Source organism: Heloderma suspectum, chromosome 10, assembly GCF_057233095.1.
Source record: "Heloderma suspectum isolate Gila_16-S chromosome 10, 16-S_ref, whole genome shotgun sequence".
Lineage (NCBI taxonomy): Eukaryota > Metazoa > Chordata > Lepidosauria > Squamata > Helodermatidae > Heloderma > Heloderma suspectum.
The window spans coordinates 14,335,951-14,350,768 of NC_139467.1; the positions used below are offsets into that span (position 1 = coordinate 14,335,951).

A 14,818-nucleotide genomic window follows, 5' to 3' on the forward strand; every position below is an offset into this window, starting at 1 on the left:
TGCATTTGGGCATCTGTACATTTCCAGATGTTCAACACTGTGGATGCTGAAAAATGCACCCAATAGAATATGCACACTTTAAAATGACTCTCCTCCTCAAATTGCACACATTTTAAAAATGTTTATAGGCACCCTTTAGTCAATGGGTGGATACATAGAAAAATGCAGACAACTTGGAAAGAAGGGCACAAAATGCACATTTGAAAATATATGCAAAACAAACACATCTGCATGGAATGGACTGGGAGGAGGAAAAGTCTGTGGAAATGCACTTGGCACATTCATCCCCTCCTAGCTCATGCTCACACATACATATTGTGTGTTTATTGCTTCTTTTTAAAAATAACACTATTAGAGATTGTACTAGTTATATTAACTTTTAGAGACAGAATGTATGAATTAGCGATGCATGAGAAATTAGTTTCAATTCATTTTTGATAAATATTTACCAAATTTGCACCTCGAGACCAAACACACACTCAGAAGCAATCTACAGTCAAAGTTCATACATTTCCAAGCTTGCAATGTGATTTTCAGACCAAAAAAAACTGTGTTCAACAGCATGTGTACATTTGAAAACTGTGTGTGAAAACATGCATACTTTTGAAAAATGCACACAAATATGGTTTGATCAATGGGAGAAGAATGAAGCTGAAAAATGTGTACAATTGATGTGCACATCTGGAAAATACACATGGCAATAAACAGAGATCTTTTTATGCTAGAAGAAGGGGGGGGACACCTTGTGACCTGATATAGACTCAAAATAGAATGAACTTTGAGAAAGAATTCAAATAATTTCAGCAAGCTCTAGTTTCATCCCGAGTTCCTGTCTTGTACCACGTAAGTGCAAGAGTCCTCATATAGCTCTTTAAAGAACAAAGGAAGGAAAGGGGGAGGGGAGGACATGAGCAAGGCTGTATCCCTTCCACTCCACCACCTTAAATATGATCTGGTATTATACAAATTGCAATATTACCTTTTTAAAATACTTTTAAAAAGCAACAACATTCTTGCAAGCATGCTTGTTTTCTTAATGTAATTGCAGGTATTCAGCCCAGAAAAACGGCTTCATCAAAGAGATACTTTTCCACTAGCCCCCAAACTGTGCAGTTGCTTCACCATGCAAGCTCTCCTGGGACTCTTCTTCTCCTCCATGCTTCTCAGTACAGGTGAGGTCTCCTGTGGTCTCCATCTGTGGCAAGAGAGGCATGCTTGCCCTCCTGCTCCATGCATGATTTTAGGGCAGATCCTTGAATGCAAATTCCAGGGCTGCCCCCTCCCCAAATCCTAAATTTAATCTACTCCCTTTCCCAGGCAAATAACTAAGAAATCTGCTTATTCTTATTCTTTATGGAACTTTCTCTTTCCTCCTCCAGGTACCTCCTTGCAGTGTGAAGTCTGCTCAGGTGAGGGTGAGACTTGTGCTGGTGAGAAAGAGAATTGTGCTGAAGGCCAAGATACCTGCAAAACCCTTGTGATGGAAGTACTTACTGGTGAGCACTGAGCATGAGGGATTCTGACCCAGGCCAGGGCAATGCCTGGGCTCCATATTCACACAAAGCATCTTGTGACTTGTGGGTCTTTGTTCAGAGGTTCTTTCGAATGATGTCTTCTCTGTATAGGGGGCCTTTCATCACCTGTTTAACTGAATATATTAAAATCCCTCCAAGAACAAAATGTCATCTCAGAGTAGAAAAACATTAAAAACCAAACCCTAGGTATAGATACAATGACTTCTAATATTTGCCAGGGAAGATCCTCTTAGATCAGTCTCATCCATCTTTCTTTTACTAATAAAATAGCAACATATCAATACTCAGCCCAAGGCTTATACACGCATAGATTCAAACGCATGATACACTCAACATCATATTAAGTTAAAGCTTAAGCAGAACAGGACCATTTAGGCAGCTTATCAGTCTTTTCTCCACATGAATGAAATTAAAAAGGGGTTGGGTCAATGTCAACAGTAGCAATGGCCAGCACTGCAACCTGGACTTGATTAAAGAAGCCTCAGCTGGACCACTGGGGTGGTGGTCCTCCCTATGAACCACTGAAGAAGCCCCATGCCCCAACAGACTAATCAGAGCCCTGTCTGCTTCCTAGCCTTGGCCTGCACTGGTGCTGCTGCTGCAACATAAGCCCCTCTTCCCCTGGTGCTCACCTCATTTCCCTGGGAGTGTCTTGCTTCAGCTGCACCCACCACAGAGAAGATGCATCCCAGTTGCTAGAGGAAGGGAAGTCAAAGGGGGAGAAGCAGCTAACCTCTGTGTAAGACCGTGAGCATCCCTACGTCTTGATTTCTGAACAATGTCATATGACATGGTAGGTAGGGATGTACGAAAGGTACTTACCTTTCCGCGGATTATGCTGATGCTGGGGGGGAGGCGTTCTGTCCCTCCCGCCGGAATCCTGGCTGGGGAGGAGGCACTCCGTACCTTCCCCCCGGAATCCTGGCCGGCCAGCTCCGCTCCGCATGGATTCTGCGGAGCTGCCGGCCGGCTCCGCCAGCAGCCGGACATCCGGCCGCTGGCTAGCAGGGACGCAAATGGCGGCGGCCATAGCCGCCGCTGTTTGCGTCCCTGCAGTCAGCCGTGATAGGCTATGTAAATGTTTACGTAGCCTATCACGGCTGATAAAAAAAACCCTACGTACACAAATGGCGGCGCCCATGGGAGCCGCCATTTGCGTTCCTTATTTTGGCATGTCTTAGTCTACGTAAACATTTATGTAGACTAAGACTGCGAAAATAAGGGGAACGCAAATAGTGTAGACGCTACGCTATTTGCGTTCCCCTTATTTTAGCCGTCTTAGTCTACGTGAATGTTTACGTAGACTAAGATGTGCCAAAATAAGGAACACAAATGGCGGTGCCCATGGGCGCTGCCATTTGCGTACGCCCGTCTGTTTTTGTTTTTTTTAATCAGCCGTGATAGGCTACATAAAGATTTACGTAGCCTATCACGGTGTTTTTTAAAAAATCTAGCCGTGATAGGCTACGTAAATCTTTACGTAGCCTATCACTTTTTTTTTTTTTTTTTACCTGGAAATGGCGGCGGCGGCGGCAGCCAGTCAGAAGACCGGCCGCGGCCGCAGCTGCCGCCGAACCGCCGCTGCAGCCGCCGCCGGAGCTGCCACCACCAGGAAGATCCGCCTAAGGTAAGTCCCATCCTGGGGGGGCGGGGGGCCGTTCCGCCACCGATTTCAGGGGGCCGAATGCGCTGGCATTCGGCCTCCCCGAGATCCGTGGTGGAACTTTTGTACATCCCTAATGGTAGGAGGACTAGAAAATCAATCATTGTGTTCCATCTGTAAAACATGCATTTTTGCCTGTGAGTAAATAGGATCCATTTGAAATATTGAGTGGGTCCTGAGGTGTCATTTTAGAGATTATTTCCACACAGACGTCTCCCACAATGTATTATCCTTAACCCTGCTTACTGTGTTCTTTTGTATAAAGATCAGTGTGCCAGTGTCGTCGTGTAGTGGCAAAGAGTGTTGGACTGGGAGCCTGGAGATCTGGGTTCTAGTCCCCACTCAGCCATGGAAGCTCACTGGGTGACTCTGGGCCAGTCACAGCCTCTCAGCCCAACCTACCTCATGGGGCCGTCATTTTGAGGATAAAATGGAAGAGGAGGAGGATCATGTACACTGCCTTGGGTTCCTTGAGGAGGAAAAAAGGCAGGATATACATGAAATGAATGAATGAATGAATGAATGAATGAATGAATGGTGCTCCTGGCCCAGCCAGGGAATCATGCTAAACAGGGAGTGGTGGTCATAAATCTACCTGGGGTATAATGAGTTTTTAATCAATACTGGAGGGCACCTTCCATCTTTGGGAGGTGTTGCACATCACAATAAGGAAGAAGCAGAACAGAGAATGAGCTGTGCACCCTTGCCACTATTACCTCTGCCAGCTCGGTTCCCCATGGGTGCAGGTGCTCCATGGCCACCTCTGCTCTGAAGTGGGGGTGTCTCTGAAGTGGAGTGGAAGGCAACTCCACTCACTTCTGGTCCTCCATGGTGCAGCTTTCTCTGAGTCCTGCTCACTCCTCCTCCTCCCCCTCCTCCAGCCAGTGCCAGTGGTACACTCCATGGCCCATTGTCCAGCACAGGGCTTCTTCTTTGATTGAAGGATGGATAGTGACAGCAGGTAGGTGGTGGCAACAAGTACTGGGGGCTTTGCATTCCTGGATCTGCTCCAGTTAGAATTTCTTTAGATAATTTTGATTGTATTAGCCACCTTACATATCTCAATGTAAAGGCAGGATGCTAATTGGAAAGATGAATTTATTTGGTTCATATTGACACTGTACAGTGATTCTACTGATCACTCATCTTGTGTTTTATACCCAGCTGATGGCATCAAGAACATGATAGAGAAATCATGTATGAAGAAGGAAAAATGTGAAAAATTAAAAGCAGATGAAGGGAAGGATCTGACTGGTGGGAGTGAGATTTTTATTAAACAGGTTGAATGTTCCATGGCCACATCTCCTCCATCTTCTCCATGACTCCTGATCAAGATCCTTCTATAATGTACCACTTGCAGTGAGTGACTCAGCACTAAAGCAGTTATCTTGCTCATGTCTGTACAAACCTCTCTTGAGAAGACCTCTAGATGAGAATGGTGGTCTTCTTTGTTTCACTGAATTAAAATTAATTTAAAAAGGAGAAAAATAAATTCAGTTTTGGTTTGTGTGTGCATGGGGGTGGGGTGGGTGAGTGAGCAATTTTGCCTAAATTCAAAACTTGGCAACATTGCATGGAACCCTAAGCACCTTGTGGGAAAATTGGGTTGGAAAAGTGACGAAATACATGTGATTGCTGTGATAATGGGCTTTGGTGAGCTGAATGTGGCCTTGGATGCATCTGAGAGGAGTTGAATTCCACATTCTGGTGTTCTGGTAAGCAGAAAAGGTTATGTTACTCATTGAAAGATATTTCCCAAGCAAAAGTGTTGGTTCCACTTTCGATGTTTTATGAAGCCATTTCCAGACAGTGGCATGCTTTAACTGCTGGCAAAATCACCAACTGCTCAAGAATTACAACCAGGTTCCATATTTATAATTTCATTTGTAAGACAAGTTTGGATTTAAGAATCAGGTGCATTTCTACATCCATAGAGAGGAGGGGAGGAAAACTAGAACAAAGGGTAGGTGGGGAGTCTAGCAATGTGAACCAGGAACTCCTGGGAGAGAAGTAGAACCTGACAAAGAAGAGAACAAGAGAACCCTCAGCAGACCTTTCTGAAACCTTGCATTTGAGGACACACACACCCCACCAACAAAGAGAACATAAGGGGGTCTAGGCGAGGCTTATTTTATACCATATGGCAGTGTGCAAACTTGAATAGGAGATCTCAGTCCCTGTGAATTCTTACCATAGTTGTCTTAGCCATAACTAGGGATGTATGGACTGTATAAAATCCACTCTGTCTGTGTTCTGCTGATTGTCAGATGCCTTTTGTTCCATCACCTGCCCACAGACAGATGCAAATATCCTTTTTTTCCATCATGCGGAAAAATATTGAAATAGTATGTAAATATTTATGTAGGTATTTATGTAAGTATTTACATAATCTACCTCAGTACGTAACATTTAGTGCATTGTCCCCCATTCCATTCAACGTTTCCTTGGAAAAAACTTACATATTTTTCTATGGATTTATATACGTAAATTTCGGGAAAGTAAAAAAAATTCCGAAAGTCCATGGACTCGGCACGGCCTGAGGGGGTTGCTCCGCAGAGGATTCCTCAGGTCAGATTCTTAGAAATCCTCCAAGCTCATTTTAATCCATCTCAAATTTCTCCAGCATCCTTAGCCATAACTGAAGAGGGGATCTAGGGCAGGTTGGACTTCAGTATGACAGTCTTATACCTTGGGCACCCTTATTCCTTGGATCCAATAGAAGGTCAGAAAGGACATTCTGGGTGGAGCTTGCTAGCCTTTAGTAAAGCTCATGATTGGTGATGAGTTTACCATTGGTACCAATCCTGCTTGGCATGGTGCTTTACCCTCACAAGGGTGATGACTGGCTGAATGAAAGGCATGGCTGTGCTGCCTGTAGGGATGGCAGAGAATTCCGCCACGGATCTCAGGGAGGCCGAATGCCAGTGCATTCTGCCCCCCGAAATCTGTGGCAGAACGGCCCGCCAACCCCCAGCCCCCCCCCACAGATCCCCCCAGGACAAGACTTACCTGGGGCGGATCTTCCGGGCGGCGGCAGCGGCGGCTGTGGTGGCGGCAGCGGCGGCAGTGGCGGCGGCTGCAGCAGCTGGTCTTCCGACCGGCTGCCTCCACTGCCATTTGCAGTTGTTGTTTTTTTGTTACACACACATGATAGGCTACGTAAGTTTTTATGTAGCCTAAAATGTCTGGGTAAAAATAAAAAAAAGGCATACGCAAATGGTGGCGGCTATGGCCACCGCCATTTGTGTTCCTTATTTTGGGCCGTCTTAGTCTACGTGAATAATTATGTAGACTAAGACAGCGAAAATAAGGGGAACACAAATAGTGTCCACTACGTTATTTGCGTTCCCCTTATTTTCACCGTCTTAGTCTACGTAAATATTTATGTAGATTAAGACGTCAAAAATAAGGAACACAAATGGCGGTGGCCGTAGCCGCTGTCATTTGCATATGCATTTCCCCCCCCCCCCAGAGCCCTCCATGGCCAGAAATCTGGCTGCAGATGGCTCTGGCCTGGCTGGGCCTGGCTGGCTGCTCCGCGGAGCTGCCGCGGAGCACAGCCGACCGCGGAGGATTCCGGGGAGGAGGAACGGAACGCCTCCCCGCCTGTCCAGGATTCCGGGGGGAGGGACGGAACGCCTCCCCCCCCACTATAAACATAATCCACGAATAGGTACGTGATTTTTGTACATCCCTAGCTGCCTGTGCACAAAAAATAGGTCTAGAGTAAGGTATTTGCATACATCCAGAGGTTTCTATGCCTACTATAGGTGAGCCCCACCTGTTGTTTACCAAAGAAGATAACCCAGCAGCCACTTCTTTTTGCACCCTGAATGTCCAACAGCTGAACATACTCATTTCTACCCACCCACAACTCGGCTGTGAACATGTGTAACAAGCAATGGTAGCCTATTGGAGACTTTAACCAGAGGGGTGGCATATACACAATGGATTTTTGTGCTTTGTTGTTTCTCAGATTGGAATAGCTACTTCTACATTGGGGAACAATGAGCTCAAACACACTTGCAGTAAAAATCCAACACAGAGACTTTATTTTTACAGGTGTCTATACTCAAACACATGCGCGTGCACGGTCACATGCACACGCAAGCACACAATCATTGTTGTTGTTTATTTGGTCAGTCACTTCTGACTGTTCATGACTTCATGGAACAGCCCACGCCAGAGCTTCCTGTCAGCCGTCGCCACCCCCAGCTCCCCCAAGGTCGAGTCCGTCACCTCCAGAATATCATCCATCTGTACAGAGGAGAAAAATAACTTCATTAGTATACCCACCCCACAGTACATGGGGAATTACACTTGTACATGATAGATCTAACAAATGGATAGAAGAGTCTGAGACTGGGAGGAAGATTTGCATTTGCCAAATATAGAGTGGAAGTTATACTAGGAGAGGGGGGTTGTGGGGCTGTACGTGTAGCTCAGGTAGAGTAAGGGACAGCTATAGTTACATGACTCAGAGGAAGGGGACCTCAGACCAACAGATTCATCGTAAGGGCTTATAAAAATGCTGTGGGGACAGACTAACCTCAACTGTAGCTCACAGCTACCACAATGTTGATTCAAAACAGATTTAGACAGGGAGTCTTGCCAACTGAGCTTTTCCTGAAGAGTTTCCCATTTAGTTTCCAATTAATTCAAGAATTAGCACTTACCTGAGAGTGTTTTGTAGCCACTTCCCATTTTCCCAAGCTCCATTTTTTTAATCATCTCTCTTGTACTGACCAACAATTCACATAGGGGGCAGCGGGGGTTGGTCCCAGGTTGCTTCCTTAGCCTCACAAGTCAAAATGTGCTCCTCTCTGGATAGAACCTGGCCATGGAGCTTCCTGTGTCTGTGTGTGTGCTGAGCCAGGCAAGCTCAGGGACCCACAAGCTGGTGTCCAGGGGGCTGAGCTGGTGAAAACTCACTGAGCTCCAACCAACAAACTGGATTCCCCCAGCAGCCCTATATCCAATCCCCAGTTTATTGGCCCTCTTTCAATCCATCACTGCAACCAGGCACTGGTTCAGAACATGCACAGCTTCTCCCAATTTCAATGTCATAGAGATGGATATCACCAGTTTACTGATGGCACCTCACCCCAAATCTCCTAATGACCATCCCCAATGGCTTTATATAGGTGTTTAAGAGCATTGGGGAGAAGATAGTACCTTATGACACCGAACAGCATAGCTGCCAGGGTGCTGAGGGACAGTTACCCAGTGCTTCTTTCCAGGAACATCCTTGAAAGTAGGAGCAGAACCACTGTGAAACAGTGCCCACAGTTCCCAACTTGTGGAAATGATCCATATTAATATCATGGTCAATGATATCAAAGACAATTAGAGATCAAGCAGAATCAACAGAGCTGCACTCGCTCTACTTGTTTCCCACAGAAGGTCATCCATCAGGACAACCAAAGCTGATTCTGTTCCAAAGCCAGGCCTGGATCCAGATTGAAATACGTTAAGGTAATCGGTATCGTCCAAAAACTTCTGCAACTCCACAGTCATCACTACCCTCTCAAGCACCTTGCCCCCACGAATTATCAGGAGGGCAAGGGTCCAGTGTGCATATTATAGACCCAACAGCTACTGGCATTGTGCCCACTTCCTCTGGCTGGCCCAGTGTCAGGGGCTGGCATGGTGGGGCAGGTGCCAAGGGGTCATGGACACAGAATGGCCCATCTCTGACAATGCCAACCTGTAGGGCAGGCCAAAACAAGAAAAAACTCAAATCTTAGACAGACAACCTCCCATTTGCTGCTAAGATACCTCGACTGAAAAAAGAAAAGAAAAACCTTTCCAGCACCACCCAAAGAAAGAGTAGGGATACCAAATTCTACCTCAATGTCTACTTAATTTCTTATGCATGCATATGCAAATTCTATGCAAACTAGTGCTTATCTAGGGATGGATGAACTCACCCAGGCCCGGCTTCCTTAGGTGCTCACCGAGCCGCTGCCTGCCCCTACTTGTGGAGTCACAGGAACATCTCGATGGCTCAGCAAGCACTCCACAAAGCTGTGTGACCAGCCGCCTTCATTAGCAAGCCCATCACAGCCCGCCAACCTCCTGCTCTGCCCTCTTTGCAAGAATGGGCCATTGGCAGGAGATAGCAGCCTCCCGTCAAGTCTGCACGGCCTCCTTCCTTGCACGGAACGAGGCCATGCAGATTTGACAGGTGCGAGGGCACCAGTCACCCGCAAACTGCACTCTCTCCCTTCCTTGCAAGAAAGGGAGGGCGCACAGCTGGAGGGTGTGCTTGCAAGGAGCCAGTGAAGACCTGAGTGAGGCCGGTGACAGCAGCTTGCAACAAGGACTAGCTACTCCCAGACTGTCACCGAACCCCAGGGTGCTCGGCAGTTGGGTTCATCACTAGGGATGTCAGAGAATTTCTCCACGAATCTCGGGGAGGCCGAATGCCAGAGCATTCGGCCCCCCGAAATTGGTGGAGAAAAGGTCTGCCCCCCCACCCCCCGCCCGGGACGGGACTTACCTTGTGCAAATGTCCCTTGCGGCGGCGGCTCTGGCAGCGGTTCGGCAGCGGCGGCGGCCGGTCTTCCGACCGGCTGCCGCCGCCGCCATTTCCAAAAAAACAAACAAACAAACGTGATAGGCTGCGTAAAGATTTACGTAGCCTATCTCGGCTAGATTTTTAAAAAACACCATGATAGGCTACGTAAATGTTTATGTAGCCTATCACGACTGAGTGAAGAAAAAAACAACAACGCGCGTTCGCAAATGTCAGTGCCCATGGGCGCCGCCATTTTCATTCCTTATTTTGGCACATGTAGTCTACGTAAACATTTACGTAGATTACGGCAAAAATAAGAGGAACGCAAATAGCGTTCCCCTTATTTTCGTCGTAGTCTACGTAAATGTTTACGTAGACTACACATGCCAAAATAAGGAACGCAAATGGTGGTGCCCATGGGCGCCGCCATTTGCGTACGCGTGGGGGGGGGTTCACTCAGCCCTGATAGGCTACGTAAACATTTACGTAGCCTATCACGGCTGACTGCAGGGACCCAAATGGTGGTGGCTACGGCCGCAGCCATTTGCGTCCCAGCAGGACAGGAGGATTCGCGGCCGGAGGGATTGGGCGCCTCCCCCCTGGCCAGAATTTCAGGGGGGAGGGACGAGGTGCCTCCCCCCTGGCCAGAATTTTGGGGGGAGGGATGGAGCGCCTTTCCCCCACTGCGAATCAAGCTTCGGGATCAGGTAAGGGACTTTCGTACATCCCTATCAGTGCCCCAGGACTCAGTGAGAGAGGCCCGGGCAGGGCAGATGCAAAGGAGTCAGCCGGGCTTCTGGACCTGCCCAGCCACTCACAACATCCCTATGCTTATCTTTGTTCTCTTTTTTGATGATGCAAATCCGTTTGTGTGTGTGTGTGTGTTTTGAGAATGCAACCCAATCCAAAACAAGATAAACAGCTATTTCATGGGCCTGGCTACCATCCACTGGCAGAGCCTCTGTCAATATGTTTTATAGAAAGAGGCCCTTGCCAAGTCTTGAGCCCTCCCAGCAGGTTTGTGATCAAACAAAGAAGTCATTCTCTAAATAAGTAGGCTTTATTATGTGAATCCATCAGGCTAACAGTGATTCAGATTACAGACCTGGTCATCTGATGGCAACCTTATGCTAAGTTCCCTGATTAAACTGGCACAACACTAAATAGCTTACCTAAAGATTTATTTGAGGGATGCACAACAGCAGGACAGAAAGTTGTTGCAAATCTGATCCAAGTCTGCAGCACAGAACCTGAAAGGCTTTCTCAGTCTTGCCCTCAGGGAGGATCTTCCCCTAGATATCTCCTGTGAGGGGCCAACCTGCTAGAACACCTTACTTCCCTATGCTGCTCCTCCTTCTTGACCCTACGTCTGATCCATGCATCTGTCACACACCCCTCCTCCCCCTCTGTGAGTAACTATATTCCCACAGAAGGAGAGGTTATGGTTGGGCTTGGAAAGATTCTTCCCTGTCTCCATCTCCTTGAGGCTCAAGTTCCTCTCCCACCCGTTCGCACTGTTCTTCATCTGACTCCTCTTCCATGGCCTCTGCAGAGAGTCTGGGCCCAGTTCTGTCACTCCTTGAGATTACTGCTACAATTAATAACAAAAGGAGAGCCCTGTTGGATCAGATGAATGGAAGGGATTATTTTGTCCTATGTTCTGTTTCCCACAGTGGCAAAGCAGGTAACATGCTGGATCTGACCAAAAGCTGATAAACTATGACATCGTACCTCTGGGAATCCCATAGGCAGGAATGGAAGGCAATATAGTAGAAATGTATGAGAAATTTTGTTTCAGTTCACAATCACTCAAAATTCCCCTATTTGGAATACTGAGCATAAACATGAATTGGAGCTCATGGTCTCCTAAAATGTTTGCAAATTCCCGACCTTTCATTCATGTTTGCAAAATGTGTACTTGAAAAATGCACAACTTCCTCAAAATGCACGACTTCTTCAAAATGCACATATTTTGAAAACTGCACAACTTTTCCAACTGAAACAAACCCAAAAGCAGGTCACAAATGAGAATGGGAGTGAGCCAAGCCAAGCTTTGAAGAAAACTTCAAAGAATTTCAGTGAGCTCAAGCATCCTTGGTTTTGTCATCCCCACAATATAGTCCTTTTACAGCTACAATATAGTCCTTTTCCAGCTATCCTTTTCCATACATCAACCCAGAAGATGATGTTCAGTGGCACACTGCATCTAATAATGTAAGTATTGTGTAGCCATCATGAGTAATAGCCATTGGTAACCTAGTTTCTCAAATATCTTTGTATTCATTCATTCATTCATTCATTCATTACATTTCTATACTGCCCAATAACTGAAGCTCTCTGGGTGGTTCACAAAGGCTGTCTAAGTGTGTATCTTTTAAGGCTAAGTGGGTGACTCATCCCATCTTGTGGCAACATATTCACAGATTAAGATGTATTATTCTTTATAATCTTTATATTAGGGATGTACGAAATTCACTTACGTAGCCTATCACGGCAAAGGCAGCTATGCAAATAGCGTGGTGGCCGCCATTTGTGTGGCTGTCTTTGCTGCGATAGGCTATGTAAATACTTAGGTAGCCTATCATGGCAGCCTGGCCAGATGTAAATGGTGGCCGCTACGGTGGCCGCCATTTGAGTCTGCAGCAGCCGGCCGAGAGGCCAGCAGCCGCCGCCGGAGCCACTGCCGGAGCAGCTGCCACCAGAACATCCACCCCAGGTAAGCTTCGTCCCGGGGGGAATCCCACAGGGGGGGTGGGAGGCCGTTTCGCCATGGCTTTTGTGGGGCCGAATGCCAGTGCATTCTCCCTCACTGGAATCTATGGTGGAATTCTCCGCCATCCCTACTTTATATAAGAGATAGATTCTGAATTCACTGAGATCTACATTAAGATGTTCTTAACAGGACCACCATAAGGCTTCCTAGAATTCTGGGTTAATATTTTTTCCCCTTCTTGCAGAATCAAACATTTCTTCGTGCAGAATTTCTGCTGCTGTTAGGCAGAATTCAGTTTGTTTTACCACATATTATGTCAATAGCCATAGCTGTTGTTGTTCAGTCGTTAAGTCATGTCCAACTCTTCGTGACCCCATGGACCATAGCACGCCAGGCCTTCCAGTCCTCCACTCTCTCCCGGAGCATGCTCAAGTTCATATTCATTGCATCGGTGATGCTATCTAGCCATCTCATCCTCTGCCATCCCCTTCTCCTTTTGCCTTCCATCTTTCCCAGCATCAGGGTCTTTTCCAGAGAGTTTTCTCTTCACATTAGGTGGCCAGAATATTTGAGCATCAGCTTCAGTATCTGTCCTTCCAATGAGCAGTCAGGGTTGATTTCCTTTAGGATGGACTGATTTGACCTCCTTGCAGTCCAGGGCACTCGTAAGAGTCTTCTCCAGCACCACAGTTCGAAAGCATCAATTCTTTGGCGCTCAGCCTTCCTTATAGTCCAGCTCTCACAGCCATACTATGCTACTGGGAAAACCATAGCTTTGATTAGACGGACCTTTGTCTGCAAGGGGATGTCTCTGCTTCTTACTATGCTGTCTAGGTTTGCAATAGCTTTCCTCCCAAGGAGCAAGCGTCTTTTAATTTCATGGCTACAGTCACCGTCTGCGGTGATCTTGGAGCCCAAGAAAATAAATTCTGTCACTGCTTCCATTTCTTCCCCTTCTATATGCCAGGAAGTGATGGGGCCAGATGCCATGATCTTAGCTTTTTTAATGTTGAGTTTCAAACTAGCTTTTGCACTCTCCTCTTTCACCCTCAACAAGAGGCTCTTTAGATCCTCTTCGCTTTCTGCCATTAGGGTGGTATCATCTGCGTATCTGAGGTTGTTGATAATTCTCCCGGCAATCTTAATTCTGACCTGTGATTCATCCAACCCGCCATTTCTTATGTTGTACTCTGCATATAAGTTAAATAAGCAGGGCGACAATATGCAGCCTTGTCGTACTCCTTTCCCAATTTTGAACAAATCGGTTGTTCCATGTCTGGTTCTTACTGTTGCTTCTTGACCCTCGTACAGGTTTCTCAGGAGACAGGTAAGGTGGTCTGGTACTCCCATCTCTTTCAGAATTTGCCACAGTTTGTTGTGATCCACACAATCAAAGGCTTTAGTGTAGTCAATGAAGCAGAAATAGACGCCTTTCTGGAATTCTCTTGCTTTCTCCAAGATCCAGCGAATGTTGGCGATTTGATCTCTAGTTCCTCTGCCTCTTCGAAACCCAGCTTGTACTTCTGGTAGTTCTTGGTTCGCATACTCCTGAAGCCTAGCTTGTAGGATTTTGAGCATCACCTTGCTGGCATGTGAAATGAGCGCAATTGTACGGTAGTTTGAACTAGGGATGTCAGAGAATTCGGCCACGGATCTCGGGGAGGCTGAAATCGGTGGTGGAACGGTCTGCCCCCCCCCCCGGGACGAGACTTACCTGGGGCGGATCTTCCTGGCGGTGGTGGCAGTGGTGGCTCCGGTGGCAGCTCTGGCAGCGGTGCGGTGGCGGCTGCGGTGGCCGGTCTTCCGACTGGCTGCTGCCGCCGCCATTTCCAGTTTTAAAAAAAAAAGACGTGATAGGCTACGTAAACATTTATGTAGCCTATCACGGCTAGGTTTTTTTAAAAAAAATGTGATAGGCTACATAAATGTTTACGTAGCCTATCACGGCTGACTTAAAAAAAAGAAAACAACGGGCGTACGCAAATGGCGTCCGCTACGCTATTTGCGTTCCCCTTATTTTTGCCGTCTTAATCTACATAAATCTTGATGTAGACTAAGATGTGCCAAAATAAGGAATGCAAATGGTGGCGGCCGTGGCCGCCGCCATTTGTGTACTTGCGTTGTTGTTGTTTTTTTTAAAGTCAGCCATGATAGGCTACGTGAACATTTACGTAGCCTATCACGGCTGACTGCAGGGACGCAAACTGTGGCGGCTACGGCCGCTGCCATTTGCGTCCCTGCTAGCCAGCGGCCAGATGTCCGGCTGCTGGCGGAGCCGGGCAGCGGCTCCGCAGAATCCCTGCAGAGCACAGCCGGCCGGCCAGGATTCCGGGGGGGGAGGAACAGAGCGCCTCCCCCCGTCCAGGATTCCAGGGGGAGGGATGGAG

The 14,818-nt window shown here is 47.2% G+C and overlaps 1 protein-coding gene across 1 annotated transcript; it reads left to right on the forward strand.

Moving 5' to 3' along the window:
* Positions 1-836: 836 nt before the first annotated feature.
* Positions 837-4,672, forward strand: LOC146337758 (uncharacterized). The gene is made up of 4 exons (XM_084814353.1): positions 837-955; positions 1,049-1,172; positions 1,380-1,496; positions 4,363-4,672. Exons 1-4 carry the CDS (start codon positions 908-910, stop codon positions 4,518-4,520), a joined length of 447 nt encoding a protein of 148 aa, XP_084670479.1. The 5' UTR covers positions 837-907; the 3' UTR covers positions 4,521-4,672.
* Positions 4,673-14,818: the final 10,146 nt, after the last annotated feature.